The sequence below is a fragment of the Pezoporus flaviventris genome, unplaced genomic scaffold (assembly GCF_033815535.1).
Source record: "Pezoporus flaviventris isolate CSIRO_AGI_PZ_B2104156 unplaced genomic scaffold, CSIRO_AGI_Pfla_v1 ptg000009l, whole genome shotgun sequence".
NCBI lineage: Eukaryota > Metazoa > Chordata > Aves > Psittaciformes > Psittacidae > Pezoporus > Pezoporus flaviventris.
In genome coordinates this window covers 2,985,143-3,006,003 of record NW_026892557.1, presented here as the reverse complement: position 1 = coordinate 3,006,003, position 20,861 = coordinate 2,985,143, and the positions used below count along the sequence as shown (strand labels likewise).

The window sequence follows — 20,861 nt, the reverse complement described above, 5'->3', positions numbered from 1 at the left end:
TCACTGGTGATGTCAATGTGCTTCCCTGCTGAGATCTCATTACCCCATTCCCCCTGTTCTCCCACCTGGCCACAGCCACATCTTTAGGCTCCATCCAGCTCCGTCCCAGCTCAGTCGCCTTGCTCCGTGCAGGCAGAGCCACGGGGAGCTGCACGATGTGAACAGGCCGTGGTGACACTGGGTTAAGCAGGGCAAGCATTCCCACCTGTACAGCCTCCACGCAGCTCCGGCCGGCTCCTCTATCGCCCCGTGTTGCTCATCCCTGAAACCTTCGGGCTTTTGATGTTCAGGTTCTCATAGACGGAAGCTGACTCATCATCAACCCTGTCAAGAAACAAAGCCTTAACATCAAGAGCCTCCCTGCTCCGAGGCAGGTAAGGGCCCAGCCAAGCTCCCTTTGGCCCTCCCCAACCTTGTGGATAGGATGACATCAAGCCTACTGCTGTTTTCAATCCCTGCTTTCCTCTCCCTCCAGCTGGGCCCCCCCCGCCTTAGGTTCAAATACAGCCTGGGGATGGAGCTTTGCACCTTCCTCTGCATCAGCCTTTCGTGGATGCAGTTTCTGTTGGATCAGTGGATACAGACCCTGGTATTTCCCACTCTTACTTTCTCTACATATCCAGCTTGTCTGGATCTAAGGGAAGGAGAGGGCTGCTTTAAAGGCCAGATCCAAGTGCCTCTAAAGGAGGTTTGATGCCCAAAGCTGGACACATAGGACAGAATACGTGACATCTCTTTTGTCGTCTTCTCAGTTGGATCTTTCATTCTGCATGAGCTCAGCAACAGCTTTGCTGCCTCCACTTTAACACCCACCCCTGCTCCTTTCAAAACCAACCCTGCAACTCAAAGTGCCCAAGAGCTCTGATTTTATATAGCTGACACATGTCCCTGCCCACTCTCCTTCATCTTATGACCCCTCTCCATCACTTACTGCTGTCCCATCACTTGGGGCAAGAGGAAAACACATAATCTGGGGTATTTTCTCTCTGCTTATATAAGGAACTCATGCTACTTAGCACATGGGTGCAAACCACCTCCCTCTGCTCTCATCTTCCTTCACATTCTGCTGTAAGAGATGCTCAGTGGCAGTAGCACAGCTTTCAGCTCATTCTCCAGAGCCAAGGATATGGGGCTCTGCTCACTAAAGGCTTGGACCCGTTTCCTCCTCTCCTTTCCCAAAGCATAGCACACAAGGAAGATGCTACCACCACTGTGCTGGGATCATCTGGTTGGTTTAAACCATTCCCATAGGATGCCAGCAAGTGGTTAAGTGTCAGGTATGGGAGAGACAGGCTGGCAAAGGATAAAACACTTCACTCAAGCTGTTCTTTCCACTGATCAAGTTCTTATCCTCGGCAGAGAGACGTTCAGCTTACACAGTGTGGGTCCGTGGGGAAGGGGGCTGTCCCTTGCCTCTGCCCTTGTCCATGGGAGAGTAGCCAATATTCAAGTAGTCCCGCTCTTTCCTTTTATTCCTCTGAAAGAGAAAGCAAAGACCATAGCATCCCATTCCTAGGAGAAAGCCTTACAATATCCCATGTGCCAGCAGGAAGCAGGGCTATGGGCTTATCCCCGTGTCTTTAGGGCAGGATTTGGGCTCCAGAGAGAAGGCAGAAGCGATGCTCGGTGCAAGCCAAGGTCTGCCCTGGCTTTCCCAATCCAGCTGAATGGGACTTACCTGTTCTTCCTCCAACCTCTTCTGCTCAGCCTCGATGTACTGCTGCACAGCCATGTAAACAAACTTGTACTGGGCCTCGGTCTGCACCATCCCCGAGCGCTGCCTCCGCACCATCTGGATGGTTTTGGGGATGTCGATGTCGCAGTCCAGCCCTGCTCGGGAACAAGAAGGGCACATGGAGGGAGTGGGAATTCGGCTGGAAAACTGTTTCCTTAGGGTATCTTGGAAAAGCTTTCCAAACAATCAAAAGGACTTGGTGTATCTCAGGGCCTTGGAGATGCTTTTCAGCCTTGGACTGTGGTGGCTGAGGCATAAGGCAGGGAAGACTTGCTTGGAGCAAGGGGAAGGGAAGGAATTAGGTCTGTTCCACAGCAGCTTCCTACGGATGCAGACTTGGCACCCTCGCCTGGTTTATGAACTAGATACAACCAGTGCTGAAGGTACCATTGCTGAAGAGCATCCACCTGCCTCAAGGCTCCTGGACCACGTACAGAGCTACCACAGAGAGCTCCGTAACATCTCTAGGCTTTCAGGAGAAGGTGACAGCCCTTCTACACAGAAGAGTCCAGGGGCCTCATTTCTAAATGGGCTACTGGAGTTACAGCCTCACTGAACCTCCTTCCCTCTGCCCTCAACAAAGGGGGTGGTTCAAGAGACCCTGAAATTCCCATTGATGCCAATGGGAAGACTCTCCTGTGTGTGTTGCTGAAAGCTGCCCTCGCTACAGAGCTCTCCATGTGCACACCCAGTCAGAGAGGGTTGCTGTTTCATTAAGATAGAGCTCCATTTCCTCTCCTATAGAGAAACAGGGAGCTGAGCATCACACAAAAGCCCTTCTCACCCTGCATTCAGGCTAAGCCTATGGCCACTGTCTCCCAGACAAGTCAAATCCCCTGCTTGGAGATCCTGTATCCACAAGAGCAGGGTTAACCCATGAGCAGCCAGAGCAAGGCAAACAGTGAAAGCCACGAGATAGCCATAAGGAAGACATACCTTGCCTGTGAATAATATCCACCAGAATATCTATCACTATGATGGTGCCTGTGCGTCCTATTCCAGCACTGGAGAGGGAGAAGAATAAAATCAATGGAAGGTATCCCTGCCTTTGGGAGAAGGGTGGAACTGGATGAGTTTAAGGTCCCTTCCAACCCAAACCATTCCATGATTCTATGACAGGCCCAGCAAAAGGCTGACCCTTACAAGAGGAGGCAGGTGTTTATCACCCATCCCCTCTGCAGTGCCCCACTGCCAGCCCCCTGCTCCATACCTGCAGTGCACTATGATGGGCCCCGTGTCCGGAATGCTTCGCTGTGCCCGATTCACTTGGTCCAGAAAGCTCAGCACCCCTCCAGGCTCATTGGGCACCCCATGGTCTGGCCAGCTGAAGTACTGATAGTGCTTCACCAGCCTCGGGCGCTCATCCTGCAGGGAACAGGCATCCACCATGTCCATAAACCCTCTTATGACGTCTCTCCATCCCTTCCCTTTATCAAAGCTGGGCAGTGTGGCCCGGCAATGGGACCATTACAAACACCCAGCAAGCAAACAGCAGAGCCCCATCTCCCTCCCCATGGATGCCCGGTGGGCAGGCGGCAGCAGGACTCACCCTGTCGGTCCTGAGGATCTCCAGCTCCCGCAGGTAATAGCCCTGGGCCTCCCTCTCGCTCACGTTCCGCACGCAGATGCACCCGTACTCCTTGGTGCAGCCCTTGTCCGGCCAGTAACGGAAGCACTTGTTCTGCACCAGCACCAGGTCACACCATTAGTGGATGGGGAGATGGAGGAGGCAGCCCCAAGCGCCTTGCTCAGGGATGCTGCTGCATTCCGATGGCAGGGAGCCCCAGCGCAGTGGTTTAAGGGAGATCACACATACACTGATTTCCTATGCACCAGAAAGGGCTATTCCTATAGGAGATAGCCGAGGGGAATCTCCCTCCTTAGTTAGCCCCAGCCTCAGGTATTGCTTTGGCAAGGGTAAAGACTTAACACACAGCTCTGAGCCGTTGGTCTGGTCATTGCCTAACTCCTGAGCCAAACCTCCATCCCAAGGGGCTGCAGGTCTGCCTATACCCCTCCTGTCCTCCAGCACATCCCTCTTTGCCACGACTCTGCCAAGACAAGAGGTGGTTTGTGAGCGGAGCCATCTCTCATCTCGGCACCGGCCTGCTGCAGTCCCAGCCTCCCTCTCACTCCAAAGCAAAGCCACTAGTGCCAACCATAATGAACTACAGAAGGCAGTGCTTGTAAATGGCTCTGCATGGAATTTCACTGTATTCCTTGGCCTCTACCAACCCACTCCTGGTGAAATGCATACAGGTGGTACACAGCTTGTATAATCACTTTCATGCTTCACACAGCTTACAGCCCCGCTCCTTGCTCTCCAGCCTGCTGTAACAAGCACGAAGCCTTCTCTCTCTGCAACCTGCAGTTGCTCTGAAGACATAGGAATAAACCCCTACCCACTTGAAGCAAGTCACGAGGGACACCCCATTAGTACTTATGGGGCTGTGGTACATTTCCTTCATGAAGAAGAGCTAAAGCAACATCACAAGAGAGAGGATAAATTAAACGCAAGCTAACCAGAGACAACTCAACACTGTTAGTGCCAGGTAACTTGGTGACAGCACCCTACAAGCGCTCACCCTGCCCCGCTCCACCTCCTTGGTTGTCATTACAATGACGTGACTGTTCTCTTGATACACCATGGTCCAGAAGTCGTTCACTGTTGTCTGCAGGCAGCCCTGGGTGGCTATATAGATCTTGCAGTGCTCCGAGTTCCTTCCGTCTTCAGGGATGCTCTGAGGAGCAAAGGAGAGGAGGCACAATGAAGCCAGTGATGCTGGAGTGAGGAATGAGAACTGCTTTAATGCGCTCCAGGCGGATGCGGCTGGAATAAGGTTTCCCAAAGGTTGGTGGTTAAGTGCCAGAGCAGAGCTGCTGGAAACACAGCTTCAGGCAGCTCTTAGCTTACAGATGACAGTTATAATTTGACCTCAGAGATAATGTTCAATAACAAAGTCTGGGTCAGGACCTCCTTAAGACGTGTAGGAAAGGAGATAAACTCATAGATAGGGGCAAAGAGGACATGACAGAATGATGCGATCCCTTGGGATGCAGTCAAAAACCACAGTCTGGACCCAGTGAAAGCCACTGGTCCTGATGGGCCATCCCCTCAGGACTTAAACCACCAGGACAGCGCCAAATGTTGTCTTCCCTTTCCCAAGTACCTTGATGTAGTTGGCATTGATGTAGTCCGACCCTGGCACACTCTCATCCACGTCTCGGAGCGCCACCCGTGTGGTATCAACTGCAGAGAGGCCCAATGGACACAGGAGGGTCACACACACAGGGCACCCACTGCTGCCCATGCAGCCATGCAGCCACATGGGTAACCACTGCAGGAGAGGGGGTAAGATGCTCTCTGATAACACTTAGTGGCACTTCAACACTGTCTGGCTCCCAGTGCTGCTGCCAATCCAGTCACTTGGGTGGGCATCAATGATCTGCAGTGTTGCAACCAACCTGAGCCCAAGTTTTCCACTGTTGCCTTTAGAAGCTCTGGCTCTGTGACTTCTGGGCTGCTCTCAAGCATGTTTGGGCTCACAGTACAAAGAGAGGAGAGCAACCCACCAGTTTCCCATGCAGAAGGAAAGGACGGGGTTAGAAAAGGGATGGAGAACACTGTGAACTGGACCGCTTCACTAGGACACTGTGCATCTCTTCCCAGCTCAATCAGCAAGCTCTGCAGGGTTAACTAACCCCAAAAAGACCAGGTTTTGCCATTAGAAACTGTGGTAAAACCCCCAAACCACTACTCAGTGCCTCCTTACAGGGAAGGATGTTCTTGTAGCGGTTCTTAGCCTTGTTCTCCGGTCGCTGTCCCTCCTTCCTGGGGTAGAGGAGCTTGCACTCTTGCTGCTGCAGCATCTGTGGGGCAGAACACAACAGAACAAGGTGGTTTTGGGCAGACAAGGGGAGTCAGAGGCAAAGAAAGGGCTCTTTGGATGAGCTGCTTGGCTTCCTAATGCAGAGATGAGCAGAGGGAGTGGTGGCAGGAAGAGGACTCCAGTGCTGGGAAACCATGACGTTCCCATGCAACTGTGATGCTCTTCACCCACAGACACAAAAGGGACAGAGCACAGGAGCATCTGGTACCTCAAACTCCTCCCAGAACCCTTGCTTGGCCTTCTCACTGTGGTCTGCCATCTTGTTCAGCTCCTTCACTCTGTTCTCAATGTTAGCTGCGTTGATGCGCGTGGCGTTGAACGGCTGAAAGAGATGGAGACAGAACAGAAACCACTTTCAGTGACACAAAGACAGGTAAATTCCCCCTTGAATGGACCCAATTCCTGCCAATGCCTCCAAGGATTCCCATAGGCAGGAATTGGGTCCATTCTTGACGCAGGGCCAGGATGTCCCTAGCCGATGTGAGGCTGGACAAGCACAGCAAGCAGCCCATGGGATGCTCTGGGAGCAGGGAGTGCAGATCCCCAGGAGCATGGGCAAGCAAGAACCCACAGGCATGTGCTGGAGCAGCTCTTACCTGCTTCAGATGAACCACAGCTCCTGATTTCTCCACCATGGGGTTCTTCTTGTAGTGCTCCACCAGGTCTGTGAGCGTGTCGAACCTCTCTCCTCCGCCTACATCATACTTCCCATCTGGCTGCAGGAGAGGGGGGTAAAGCCACAGTGAGATGGGAGCACTCAGACCCCATCTGTCTATGGCAGGGACAGGGAGAGCACATTCCCAACCTGGTAGTGGATCATGACATGGGTCACGTGTGGTTTCCGGTCCCCAGTCTCCATCTTATCCTCATTTGTCAGCACTGACAGGACAAAGTCTCCTGGTTTGCTCTGGCTCTCCCGCACCAGGAAGCTCCCTGGCTTCCCCTTCTCCGTCAGGAGCTTCTCTGCCTCCTTGCCAGTGAGGTGCCCATGGTACCACCTATGGAGTGTGATGGAAAGAAAGGTCAGCTCGGAAGCGCACAAATCACTGCCACGGCAAACCCACGTTAGGCTCCCAGTTTGACTGCTCAACCCACTGCCATGAATCCCAGCCTGGGTTGGGTTGAAGGGACCTTAGAGCTCATCCAGTTCCAACCCATTGCCATGAACAGGGACCCCTTCCACTAGAGCAGCTTGCTCCAAGCCCCTGTGTCCAACCTGGCCTTGAACACTGCCAGGGATGGGGCAGCCACAGCTTCTCTGGGCACCCTGTGCCAGCGCCTCAGCACCCTCACAGGGAAGAGCTTCTGCCTTATACCCAAGTCCTTATTGTGGTGCTGGACACGGGACTGGAGGGGAGGTATCCCCAGAGTGAAGCAGAGGAGGAGAACCCCTCCTTCCACCTGCTGGCCATACTCCTGATGGGAGTAGGGATCCTGGGGAGGGACTCTTCATTAGGGACTGTAGTGACAGGACAGGGGGTAACGGGTTCAAACTGAAACAGGGGAAGTTTAGGTTGGATCTAAGGAGGAAATTCTTTCCTGTGAGGGTGGTGAGGCACTGGAATGGGTTGCCCAGGGAGGTTGTGAATGCTCCATCCCTGGCAGTGTTCAGGGCCAGGTTGGACAAAGCCTTGGGGTGAGATGGTTTAGTGTGAGGTGTCCCTGCCCATGGCAGGGGGTTGGAACTGGATGATCTTAAGCTCCTTTCCAACCCAAACCATTCTATGATTCTATAATACATATAGATATAGATGTTGTGCCAGCTCTATGCTCTGGCTGTGGCAGGTGAGCTGCCTTCAGTGCACAGCAGCACATCTCACCTACACAGCAGCCATCCATGGCTCAGGGACCACCATAGACACAAAGAACAGCTTGGAGCGAAGCAGAGCTTCAATCCCCAGCGCTCAGCAGTGGCTCTGGCAGATGCCACAGGTCCCATTCTGAAGGGGCTGGCTCCTGGCCCAGCAGCCAAGCTGCCAGGAATTGAGAGAGGCTCAAAATAACCTTCCCAGGTCCATGTGATGGGATCACGTCACGTCTGGGCAGCCTTGTCCCAGGGGATGAAGCTTATGGAGCAGCAGTCAGTGATGCTTTGATGCCTTCGAGTCCCGACTCAGCATTCTGCATAGGCAGGTGGTACCAAGCTGGCTGGGACGACCTCTAAAGAGCAAGATTCCTTCTTGCAGGTTGGGGAAGGCATTGGGATCATGGTGCTGCGTGAGTTATACTTCACCTCCGCTGAAGTACATCAGTGCCTGCTTACAGCACTGCTGCCATTCACACCCAGGGCTGGAAAGAGGCCACCCTGACGTGTCCTGCTATATTCCGACACCATCGTCATTCCATATATTTAGAGGACTTGGCCCCTTTCCCTTCCCTTCCTCTTGATGGCACCAGATGTGTGGTGTGGAGCAGGAATCCTTCTGGAGCTTCCATGCCAAGGCAGACTTCCCTTGGCAGGAGAAGAGGGGGAAACCCAGCTAAAGGGGGTTTCCACTTTTCCAGAGGTTCTGTAATGTGCTCCCAGCACCAGGGGCTGGGAATGAGCAAAGAAACCTCCCTTGGGAGCACGGGAGCTGGAGGGACTTCCCATTGCCTCACATGGTGGTGTGGAGGGGAGCACTGAGACCAGCCTGCACCAACAGCTGGGAGCCTGCTTTAGCATCACGAGGGATTCCCCTCTTCAACCGCTGTGTCAGTGCATGGGACACTGGGGGAAATGAGGGGGGGAAGGAAAACAGGGGTCACTGGAGTGTCCCGGAGCAAGGGGACGCTGGTGGGAACATCCCCCATCATCCATTCCCATCCCTGCAAAGCAACAGTGTGGTGCTACGGGATGAACAGTGGCTACAGAGTGAGATGGGATGGGGAAGGCTTAGGGTTAGGGTTAGGGATCTGCAGCAGACAAGTCACTCGCAAGGTCTCTCTTTTAAAACCAAAGCTATCCTGAAGGATACACCGGTAAAACCCCTTCCACACAGGGCTCTGAGCAACCTGATTGAGTTGAAGATGTCCCTGCTCATAGAATCATAGAATGGTTTGGGTTGGAAAGGACCTTAAGATCACCCAGTTCCAACCCCCCTGCCATGAGCAGGGACACCTCACACTAAACCATGGCACCCAAGGCTTCATCCAACCTGGCCTTGAACACTGCCAGGGATGGAGCATTCACAACCTCCCTGGGCAACCCATTCCAGTGCCTCAGCACCCTCACAGGAAAGAATTTCCTCCTTAGATCCAATCTAAACTTCCCCTGTTTCAGTTTGAACCCGTTACCCCTTGTCCTGTCACTACAGTCCCTAATGAAGAGTCCCTCTCCAGCATCCCTATAGGCCCCCTTCAGATACTGGAAGGGGGCTATGAACAGTTAGGGCTGGAGAGGACCTTAAGATCACCTAATAGGGAAGGTTGGACTAGATGAGCTTTGAAGATCATTCTAACGATTCTATGGTTCTACATTCCCATTTGGTTAAGAGCTAGAGAAGGCTCATTGGCACACGGTGATATTAACATGAGCTCCTGGGCCTTGCTGTTATCCAGCCAGCTTCTGGTCGTGCCCGCCATCAGCACAGCTCAGGAACCACATCCCAGCGATGCGCATCTTTTGGGTCGCAAAAGCAGCATCACACCCCAAGACACCCTTTAGGCTGCTGCCCAAGCCCAAGCCCAAGCCGGGTACGGAGAGGCTGTTAGAAGGTGCTGTACCTCTCCGAGGTGGGGTCCTGGCAGTTGAGGGGGTACCTCAGCTCGATGACGTTGCTGTTCTTCTCCCGCAGCAGCCCGTGCTGCTCCGTGTAGTACTGCACCAGCTCCGCGAGGGTGGCGAACTTCTCCCCTCCGTACAGGTCGTAGTAATCCCCCGTGTTCTGGATCTTGATGTGTGTCACCTCATCGTTCCTCCTGGGGAGGGAAAGGAGGCGAGACTGTAAAGGATGCGGGAATGGAAACGCAGCGCTGGTGCTCGGATGCCGCCTGTCCTTCACTTCCACAGCAGGGAAGGGATGGATGCTGCTTGGCCAAGGACTGACTCTGATCCTCACAAGCACCCAGCTCGCTCTGCTTCCCAGATAACCTCATGCAAAAGAGATGAAGAACTCCACCTTTGCCATCCCTTCCACTTCCTATGTTCCTTACCCTCTACATTGGATGAGGCTCTGACCTCCCTCTGCTTTACAGGGAGCAGTTTTCTATGCAGAAGGGTTCTCCCTATCATGTAATCACTTGAAAAGAGGAAAACCATCACCCAAACCAATATACTGCCTATTTACAAACCCTATGAACTGTTCTGGAAGGGTCAATGCTTTCCCCTCTCCAGTGGTGCCCTCAGGGCTCAAGGGAATCTGGATGCCTTTATTAGCCTGCTCCAAGAGCCTCCTCAACCAAAGCCCCTTCTGCTTCCTCAGAAGGCCACAGTGACCTGTGACAGGCAGATTAACTGCATCTTAACCACACTCAGCAGCAGTTCCTGTGCTGGGTGGATGAGCTTTATCGAAGAGATCTGGAAACCTGGACACATCTCTCATGCTTTAACGCCAGCATCTCTTGGTTTGTTGCCAAAGCAACGGTGACAGTGAGATGCAGGAGACCTGAGGTGCCGTAAGCAGCGCTCCAGGTAAGAAAATTCCTTTCATGGAGCAGGGAATTGGAAATGCTACAGTGGTCTGAGCATGGGGGTAAATGGAAGGAAGAGCTGGACCACACAGGGGGTCTCTGTAGTGTTATTATCCCCCATTCCTGCTGCCTTTCTGCAGCAGGGTACAGCTCCCATAGCAGTGAAAGATGAGGCATCAGGATGGTATTGGGTATCCAGCCCCAGCTCCACAAGACCATAGGATCATGGAATGCTTGGGGTTAGAAGGGATCTTAAAGATTGAGTTCCAATGCTGCTGCTGTGTACTCTAGCACAGCCCATTGACCAGCCAGAGCTGAACCTGCTTGTGCACACGGGCTGGTTCTATGAACAAGATGACTTGGCAACGAGATCTCTGTTTTAAGCCTTGAAGAGCCCCTAGAAACATTAACAGCACTGGGCTAGCAGAGCACTGTGTGCTCCTCCTCCAGACCTACCCTTATTAGCACTGCTTATGATTAGACAGCAACGCTCCCAGCCACAGTCACCTTATGCCATGTGTTCCCCCTAAAACACTGCCCTGATAGATGGCCACATTCCCATCTCCTTCATCCCAGCTGCTAAGGAGGAATTTGTCAATGCAGTTTATGCTCTGTCTGGCATTGAGGTGATTCCCAGTTAGAGCCGAATCAGTGGCAACAACAACAGAGGCAGCATCCACAGCACTGCCATCATCCCGCATTAACAGCAGAACAAAGGCAACAGAAGACCAACAAACAGGCTATAACTGCATCAGGGTCCTGCTACATCCTCACAACGAGGTCTTGGAGGTAGAACCATCCATGTGCATTACGGGGAACCCATGAGCAGCACCCCATGGTATTTAGAGGCTTCAGAGCCTGGCAGTGTTTGCGTCAAGGGTTCGAGCACATCTCACTGGGTGGAAACGAGAACTGGCTGCTCAATTCCCATCCCATTCAATGACAATGCTTCTTACCCCAAAGGAGCTGGCCCGTGGCTTCTGCCTTCCATGCCAGCAGCAGGACCTGAAGGGCCTTTGTGCACCACAGAAGGCAGCAGATGAAGCTGTGGTTTGGCCACTTGGCCCAAGGCTCAAAAGCTCCCTTCTTTCCACAGCTCCATTCCCACACCCCAACCCCATTAGGGACCTACAAAGGCTCAGTTCACAGACCCACCCCCAGCCCAAGGCCTTTGAGGGATGAAAAGCAGAGGGAGAATCAGGGTCATTTATCCCATGAGCCCTCCAGGTCATGCTAAACACAAAGGGCATTGATGAACCCCCATTCCCTTCCCATTTTCTCCTTTCAAAGCTTGCGTCAGCTCTGCAGCTCCAATCTGGGCAGCACAACTGGCGTGCACAGCAGCAGCATCCATTGGAGTGTGTCCCCCCCATGCTGGCTAGTGAAAGAAAGCACAAAGGAGATGCCCAAAGCACTCAGCTGCAGGGCATGGCTACTTCCATCAGACACACGGCTCTCTCATAGGGCTGCAGCACTATTTAATAGCAGAATCAGGCTGTTTTGGCAGGGTCAGCAGTTAGACAAGTGAGGGTTGCTCTATTCCAAGTCAAGCTTCTTTGAGCTATTAGTACAACTAATAGATACTAGTTATTAGTTATATAGATATTATTATTAGATAACTAATATCTATATCTATTAGATAACTAATTAGATATCTATAGATAACTAATATCTACATATATAATATAGATAATCTATAATATATAGATCTATCTATAATATAGATATATCTATCTATAATATATAGATATTAGCTAAACCCTCCAGATACCCAAGAGGGTTTCTTGATCCCAAGTGTTCCAGCTTGTGAATCTGTGTTCCTATGCATTGACCACCAGCACAGACCAGTCTGCTCTTCTTCTCAAGCACAGCCAGTAAGAAGAGGACTCACAAAACACCCAAACAGACCCTTTTTTGTCACTGAAAGCAACAGAACCCCTTTAAATGGCAGAAATACCTTGGCCTGATGCACCCCCAGAAGCCTTTCTTGGTCGTGTGTGTGTGTGTGTGTGTTCCCTGCCTGTGCCTGGAGCCTCACAGATGGGAGCCCATTGACAAGCTGCAAAAAGCAACCCAAAACCACCCCAAAGACTCTCTCTGGATAAACCAAGGTGATTCTCCCGCAGGGTTTAGAAACGTGGCTGTTTGCTTTCAATTACACAGGAGTCTGGGCTCAGAGAAAACTCCCTGTTCAATACAGCACAACAGAGCAGACATTTGCCTGCACTTCCAGAGACTCCGATATGGGAATTCTGGAGATTAGGTATAGGGTTTGAATTCCTCATTCCCAATCCCTAGGATGAAGCTGCCTTCTGCAGCCCTACTGCTCACTTACAGTGTTAGAAGCTCCACAAGGTGCTTATGGACTGAGGGCATCCAACTACACAGTGATCTCACACTTTGGCACTGCTTCCTTGTGCTTCTTTCATTCCCAAAGGTGCTCCCTGCTCCATAGACACCCAGTCTTTTGCCCTGGGAAGGGATGGGAAGCACAGACCACTTGCCAACCATCTGCCATCAAAAGGATGCTTTCAGACTCCTCCGCTTTGCCAAACACGAGCACAAGCGAGCCAAAGGCGTCCATCGGTTTGCATTACATCTCTCAATGAACTATCTGCTTCCAAACGAATTCAAGCCACTCAGCACGGAAATAAGACATCCCAAGGAGGAGTTTAGAAGAGGAAGGAGCCAGGTTTAGCTCATGACAGCAGTTTGGATGCAGAGCTGAGGTTGGTTGGAAGACCAGGACAAGCATCATCCATTCATTAACCATATCCTATCCCCTCCACGTGGGTTTGCCTCTTAAGAGGGAGAAAACAAAGCCCTATGAAGACTTGTTGCTGTAATGGTAAAGGCTGAGGAGTGCACAGAGGGAAAGAAAGGAATGAAGGGAAAACAGGCTCAGAGTTGCATGGCAACATCATAACTTCCCTGTTATTTCCTTGCCTCTCTTTAGGGACACGTATCTGGATTCACACCAGCACACGGCCACTCGCTGTGTGGTCTGGTCAGCCCGAACCCCATCGCCTGCTTTCTGCCCAGCCCACATCCTCTCTGTAATTAAAAGGAGCTGCATTTCCCCTCACTGCTGTTCAAAGAGCCTTGAAGAAGCTAAAAGGGGGTTGAAAGGAGGAGGAAAAGGTTTTGGTTGTTTTCCTCAAGGTGCTTTCTCCTCCTGACCCCTTTATTTTAGGTACTTTTTCAAAGACATCCGTGATGTTTCCTTTGAAAACCTTTTATTTCTCAGAAAGGGGAAAAATACAGAGACCTGTCCAGTTCAGAGGTAAAAAAAAGCTCTTTCAGGATATAATCCTAGGTGAGGATAATAACACATTGTTCCATCTATATGTGTAATGTAGCAGGAGAAAGGACATAGGGGAAAGACAGCAGCCCAAGCTTTCACAGCACAGAGCTACTCATTCTCTACTCCGTTAAGCGTTGCAGCTCTAATTCCCAACAGCATTTATGCACATGCTTTTTGCCATCATCAGTGGGAGAAGAGCGTATCACTTAGATAAGGTATAAGCAAAACTGCTCTGCTGGATGGTGGCCATGTCCAGGCAAGTTTTCCATAGCCAAACCTTCCAAACCATGGGATAGAGATGGGATGCGCCAGGAAGGAGCAAGGACTTGCAGGTCAAAGTAGTGAATGGAAGAATTCTTTCCTTGTCTTCAACTCAGGAGGCCTCAAAGCTCAACACGCTGCTCTGGGTCGTGTTTAATGTGCTTTCCTGGAAGCACGGGATGTGTCAGAGCTTTGGGTTACTCACAACTTGGTCAGACTTTCCACTGGGTTACAACCAGCCCAGTGGGTTGTGCTGGGTGTTGTTCAGTACTATGATAGCAAGGCTCTGCTCTTAACTGGCAGCTCAACACTGCAGGGCATCACAGATGCATTCAGGGCATGAATTAGCTTGAGCTTATGGCCAAAAGAATGGAGCTGTTCCGTGGGATGCCCAGTTGGGAATGGACCAGGAAAGGTGGAAGATGACAACAGCAGAAACACACATTGCCTTTGGCTGAGGAACAAGGACAGAGTGAAGGGAAGAAAATGGACCACACAGCACAAAGCATCACTGCAGCAATGCAGGGCTGGGATCTGGCTTCTCCATCAAAGCCATTCACCCTCCTATTGCAGGGTCACCGTGCTGCTTGCTGGGTGTCTTTCCACATCAGGGCACTGCTGCAACTGCTTGCACAAGCTGGTGCTGTCAGTGCTTCCCTTTACCATCAAACAACAGCCTGACTCACAAAGCTACACTGAGAGAGACACTGAGCTCACATGAAGATAACCCCCATGTTACACGTATTGCCTTGCTCAAGGCAGCTCTCTGTGAGCTTATTTTCCATCCCAATTAGAAGCACTTCCTGCCTCTCTCATTAACTCACAGCTGTTTCTGATGGCAACATCACTGGGGAGCTGGTGAGGTCAGCCCCAAACGCTCCCACCCAGCCAATGCATGGGAAAAGATGGAGTTTTCCCTTCTGTCGTGTTGCTCCATAGGGTGAGAAGCTGTGGTCAGTCAGAGCCAAAGAGAGGCAAAGGATGCATTCCCCAAGACAAAAAGAAGCATTGAGAGAGATAAGGGAGCTGTAAACCCTTCCTCTTGCTATGACACAACTGTATTATCATACAGTTTATATATATATATCATTATATAGTTTATATCCATATAGAGGGCAGCAAGAACGCAGCTCTGAGTGTGGTGACAATAGTAAAGAGGAAGGAATAAGGCTGGGGAGGGCTTCATCTCAGTGGTTAAGGCAACAAGAAGAGGGCAAAACCTCACCAGAGCCAGCTGGCATCCCCACACTGCTCTGGCCAGCAGTGAGAGGTGCATGGGGAGGGCTTGAGGCTCAAACCACGCTGGAATTGCTTATGTCCTGTTAGATTCAATGCCCTGCCAGGAGGAAACGCTGGGTCCACTCCATCCTTTGTACATCCTTTCTCTAAGCACGGCCTTGGTCAAAGGGTTTACAAACTCCCTGGAGTTTCCTCAACAAAACGAGGGTTGTTTAAATTCAGCAGAAGCCACCCCAAAACCAGGGTCTGTGCTACCAGCACCCGGAGAAACCTTTGCTCTTTCCCTGCGTGGAAGGTTCCTGTCGAAGCCACATGGGGTCAATGCAACCTTTTGCCTCTCCAGTTCACCTTCTGAGTGGTTCTACCCCATAGCATCAGAAGGGGCTACAATAACCATGGATAATTTTCCTTTCCACAACCACCCTTGATCCCAAAGGACACAGGAGCACTTTAAAGGCGATGCACATGATGCTGGCTGACACAGCCACCCTGAGGCTGGTCGGCAAGTTCAACCTCTTATGGAGATGCTCCTGAGATCCCTTACAGACACAGCAAACAAGGCAGCTGCATTAAGTTCCTTTGAAATTGGAGTGAGATGATTCATTCCTGCTGGGATTGAACGCATCTCCACAAAGTAGAAGCGGGTTTGCTATCTTCCTCCCTCTGGCAACACATCCATAAGCACAGAACTGACCCTGGCAGCACAGGGATGAAGGAAGCAGGAGGAAGCAGCGCTTGGCTTTTAGCACATCCTCTGCAAGGGGGATTGTTCCAACACCCTTTTACATCGAGTGGTACCACATCGCTGTGCAGCTCCACTCCCACTGCACATCATCCCTCAGAGCAGGCTGTGCTGGAGCACTCGGGACAGCCCCTTCCCCTGTGCTTACCTGACAGAGAGAGTGAAGTCTCCTGGGTTGCTCTTACTAGGTCGAGCCAGAAAGCTGCCATGGACACCCCTGGTCAGGAGCAGCTTCTCGGCCTCAATTCCGCTGATGTTGGGATGAAACCACCTGCAAAGTGCAAATGGGACACGTGAAAGGGGGTTTAGATAGGATCATGGATCATGGATCATGAAGATCATCCAGTGCCAACCCCCCATGCTCATATCCACTGGCAATTGACCTGAGTCCAAGACCTGCATCCCTGGGGGCACTTAAGGCCTTTCTTTAAGGGTCTGGATGGCACTAAAACCTCCTGTTCTCCCCAGCAAGAACCCAAGGCTCAGGTCTTTGGTCTCTCCCATTTGGTACAACAACCTGCTCTAGTGGAAGGTGGCCCTGCCTGTGGCAGGGGGTGGAGCTGGGTGAGCTTTAAGGTCCCTTCCAACCCAAACCATTCCAGGATTCTCCTCACAGGACCAGCAATGGCCCCAAAGCAAAGGAAACGCTGCTTTGGATGCTGCTGGATGGCGAACGGGACACAGCAGAGAAGGGAAAAAGAGACAGCTCACCCTAAGGGGAAAAGTGTTTCATCACACTGTGCGCTGCTTTAATGCAACCTTTGTATTTTAAGTGCCATTGCTGATGCTATCAGTCTTGATCAAGCTTTTATGATGGAATCACAAGAACTGGTGCTTCCCCAGGCTTTACCGCACACTCAGTGCATACCAGACCAATGATTTCCCATGTGGCACCAGCTTTATGGCTTCATTTTATAGAAGCCACTGAAAACCCCCTTTCTAAAGGCCAGGCTCTTTTGAGTAATCTCCAGTCACCCAAAGTGAGAGTCACTCAGCACTGAAAGCATTGCTCAGTCTTAGATCATGCTCCCGTTGACGTTCCTGCACGGGATGCTGTAATATTTTCCATGAGGAAAGAGGAGAAGAGGAGCCACAACGAACAGAGAATAGGCTGCACACTCAAATGTCCCTTATGAGCAAAGGGCGATGGTGTAGGAGCCCCTGCAATCAACACTGCAGCTTTCTAAGCCAAACAGGCCCTCAAAGAAGCATCTCTGGATGCATTTAGGGACCTGGGGCACTGCTGTCTGTGGATCGGATGAGCAAACCCAATGTCCCCCCAAAGGGGTTGCAAGTTCAATGGCTGCAGAGGAATGCACCACCTCGCATTAGGAAATGCACCCAAAGACAACCCACAAACACAGGCACACACACACACACACTCACTACGGTGTTTGTCTCCGAGATACACATAGAAAAGGGCAAGAAATGTCACCATCCCCTCCACAGTTTGGGATTTCCTCCCTCCCACCACAAGCCAAACAGCTTTGACTGAAGAGCCTTGAATTCTGGAGGAGAGGGCTATTAGGGAAGAGCCATGGAAACAGATGGTAAACAGGAATCCCAGCGTTTCCAACCCTTGTATTCCTGACATCACCAGAGTGACACCCTTTCATAAACGCACTCTGCAGGGCCAGCACTCCTCTGTGCTACCAGCATCGGGATGGATGCTCCTAATGGAGCTTAATGGAGCTCAGGGACACCACGAAGCTGCCAAAGGCCACTTGTAATGCTTCCACTGAATGCATCATGGCAATAAAGGCAGCACAATCATCCTAGCCGGCAGCAGTAGGGAACCTAAGGCTATCTCTGGTGTAACAGTGGCATGGGAGCTTCTGCAGCCTGTACCCATAGCTGTGAGCACACATGGGTTCTGAGGATCCCAGACTGGGTTGGGTTGGAAGGGACCTTAAAGCTGATCCAGTTCCAACCCATTGCCATGAACAGGGACCAGGTTACTCCAAGCCCCTGTGTCCAACCTGGCCTTGAACACTGCCAGGGATGGGGCAGCCACAGCTTCTCTGGGCACCCTGTGCCAGCGCCTCAGCACCCTCACAGGGAAGAGCTTCTGCCTAAGAGCTCAGCTCAGTCTCCCCTGTGGCAGGTTAAAGCCATTCCCCTTGGCCTGTCCCTACAGGCGCTTGTCCCAAACCCCCTCTCCAGGTTTCCTGCAGCCCCTTTAGGCTTAAACCCCACAAACACCCAAGAGCAGGACAGCTCTGCAGCAAGAGACAGGGAAGGAGCCTATCGGGGGTCAATCTGGGGCTCTGTTCACTTTGAGGCTGCCTTTGGTGTCACCAAAACCCAAATGCTCAATGCCCTTTCCTTTAGGACAGTGCTCCCAGTGCTCGGGCACGAACCAGACCGCACACGTACACGCAGACAGCTCGGTCTTCAGCTTGCAAGGAGCACAAGCAACGCGCCGAGGAGAAAACCTTCACAAAGAGAAGGGGGAGGAAAGGCAATACCGGACTGCAGCAGCAGAAAGAGGAAGCAAGGAGAGCAGGGAAGAGGCCCTCTGCAAGCGTGGGCTCCTCTGCCATGTGTTTCCAGAGCAAAGGAAAGCTCCTCTTTGGATGGATGCATATGGACGGGAACGTGTTGCTTGGCACTATCACGCACAGGCTGCCCTCTTGAGCCAAGGATGCTACAGGTCTGTGGCACAAAAGGGGTGTTTTCAAATGCAAGGTCACATCCACGTGGGAATTCTGGTCCTGGAACTTGCTTCCCAGAGGCTTCTGTACCTGGATTACAAAGGGTTTCACAAACCCCATGAGGTTTTGCAGGGCACATCCTCAAGCCCTTGTGTAGGCTCAAACGCACCTCTCCCGCATTCCCAGCTCCCACCTCCCTCCCCATTCCAATGGGGCAAAAAGACCAACGGCAAAACCAGCCGGAACTGAACTCAGGTTTGATGTTTAATGGTTAATCTTTGATGTGTGATGGTCACCCCATCCCGCTCAGCATTCACCATGAGCCGCCTGCTCTAAAGCTCTCTGCCACTCCATCCTGTGGGTTGAAGGCACATCTGCTGTGACCACTGCATAGCCCAAAGTGCTTTTATCACCCCAGCCCTGCTGTGCTTGCAGAAAGCCTCTCCTAGAGGTGCTCTTCATTATGGTCTTTACTGGAGTGCATTTGTTGGGAAGCAAAACCAACCCACAACAGGGCAGGGAAGCAGAAAGCAACCAACCCACACATCTCGCACTAAATGGTGATGCTAAAACCTCCCAACAGCCCTCAACAGCCCCACGGGCTGCATCAGGGGAGCAAGCATCACTTGCTTGCAGGAGCACTGGGTTATTTAGGAAGATCTGCAGTATTCCAAGGAAGAGGAACAGTTCAAGGCCAGGCTGGATGGGGCTTGGAGCAAGCTGCTCTAGTGGAAGGTGTCCCTGCCCATGGTAGGGGTTGGAACTGGATGAGCTTTTAAGGTCTCTTCCAACCCAAACTATTCCATGAGTCTATGAAACTGTATCTCCAGCACAGGGGAAAGACAAGTGCATCATTAATATCACACCAAGCATCGTTGTGCTTGGTCTCTGAGGCAACCACTCAACTGCTGGTGCTCGTTGCAGAACTGACTCACACCTAAAGAGCTGCTTTCAATAAGAGTGGGGATCGAACAACTTCTCATCTCTCCAAGTGAATCCACTCCGTGTGCTTCAGGCAACGCAGAGCAACGTGTTTCCCTGCCACCTGAAACCAAACTGAGAGTAAAGAGCCACCTGCAAGTGCCCTACAGGAGCCAAGGCTACACAGAGGAACTGGTTTAAACAGAGAGAGGATGGAGAGACTGGTGCTGCAGTGCTAAGTCCCCAGCTCAGCTAAAGGAGGATAGTGCTGGTAGGGACCTCAGAAGCAGAAAGGTCTGGTAGCCATGAGAGCACCAGAAAGCCCATTGTAAGACACCTGTAACCCATAAAGGAGCCATAGGGATGGCAGTCACCAACGTGGTGAGCCCTCAACAGCCCTTTCCTTGCAGACAGCCCCTCAAAACACCAGCCCCAGCTCTGAACTCCTCACGCTGCAGCAGCTCATCACCAGCTCTCACACCCCTATGCTCCCCATTGGCACCAAAGCCTCCTGCCCATCAAGGCACAGCCCTATTCAAGCACTCAGGGGCCAGCACAAGCAGATCTGGGCACAGGTCAGGCAAAGGCAGATTGGTTTCTCCATGTAGGATCTACCCACTTACACCAAAGGCAGATGCCATCCATCCTCCGTCCATGCATCTGACTGATGCAATGGCCACAGACCCTTCCCAACCCTGTGGGTATCAAGCAATGGTGGTGGCATAGCTCCCCAAACCCAGGTAAATCACATATAGGGATCTCCAGCTTCAAAACAGGCCCTTGGGTGGGAGCAACATTCCAGCAGGAGCTCTGGAAAAGGAAACCTTTCCCTATGTATCACACTATTCAATAATTTCTCTTTAATTACTAAAGAGTCATCGCTTCCATAGGGGATTACTCATTTCCTCCCGAACAAGAGCAGGAATGCTTTCTTCTGTTGGAATGCATCCTCGTGCACCCTGTCTTGGGATAAAACAGAACAAATAGTTGAGCAACACCCTCAGCAACCTATAAACCAAAGCAGTTTAAAAGCCTAGCTGGGAATCCCTGTATTCCAAACAGTTCCAGCAAACATCCCATGGATAAAAGGCACTGTACCTGAAATGATACTTAAGAAATGATTCGGATGCTAGGGCAATAGGATCCTTCAATCTATAGGTAAAGGGTAAAGCTCCTAAGTGAGGTCCCAATGGGGATGGAAGCAAGTTATTCCACATCACCTTTTCTTTTCCCCTTCTCCCACAGCTCACAGAAGGCACAATGAGCATCCTGCCAAGTGCCCACCCACTGCATCCCCTGGTCCCTGGGTCTGAAGCCCAATTCAGCCCAACCTCAGCAAGAAAACATGGAGTGTTTGCAATGGTAAAACTTGCCTTTGTTAGGCTTGGAGAGGATCAAAGCAAACGTGGCTCAAGAGACACAACGCCTACAGCTGTGTGTGTGGTTTGGTCTGGTGCCACGCAGCTCCAGCCCAGCAAGCTGAGGTGGTTTCCAACTGGAAAAG

At 51.6% G+C, this 20,861-nt stretch overlaps 1 protein-coding gene across 1 annotated transcript in view; it reads right to left on the bottom strand.

Moving 5' to 3' along the window:
* LOC133267696 (tyrosine-protein phosphatase non-receptor type 11-like) overlaps positions 1–20,861 on the bottom strand; it is a 40,493-nt gene that overhangs the window by 1,545 nt on the left and 18,087 nt on the right. Inside the window, exons 2-15 of the mRNA XM_061450176.1 lie at positions 15,931–16,053; positions 9,331–9,525; positions 6,431–6,623; positions 6,222–6,341; positions 5,834–5,947; positions 5,509–5,605; positions 4,906–4,985; positions 4,321–4,476; positions 3,285–3,416; positions 2,946–3,100; positions 2,672–2,739; positions 1,679–1,830; positions 1,377–1,477; positions 206–324 (exon numbers count right to left, since the gene is read on the bottom strand). Coding sequence (XP_061306160.1) covers positions 240–324; positions 1,377–1,477; positions 1,679–1,830; positions 2,672–2,739; positions 2,946–3,100; positions 3,285–3,416; positions 4,321–4,476; positions 4,906–4,985; positions 5,509–5,605; positions 5,834–5,947; positions 6,222–6,341; positions 6,431–6,623; positions 9,331–9,525; positions 15,931–16,053 — 1,771 coding nt within the window. The 3' untranslated portion in view covers positions 206–239. The remainder of the gene's footprint in view (positions 1–205; positions 325–1,376; positions 1,478–1,678; positions 1,831–2,671; positions 2,740–2,945; positions 3,101–3,284; positions 3,417–4,320; positions 4,477–4,905; positions 4,986–5,508; positions 5,606–5,833; positions 5,948–6,221; positions 6,342–6,430; positions 6,624–9,330; positions 9,526–15,930; positions 16,054–20,861) is intronic.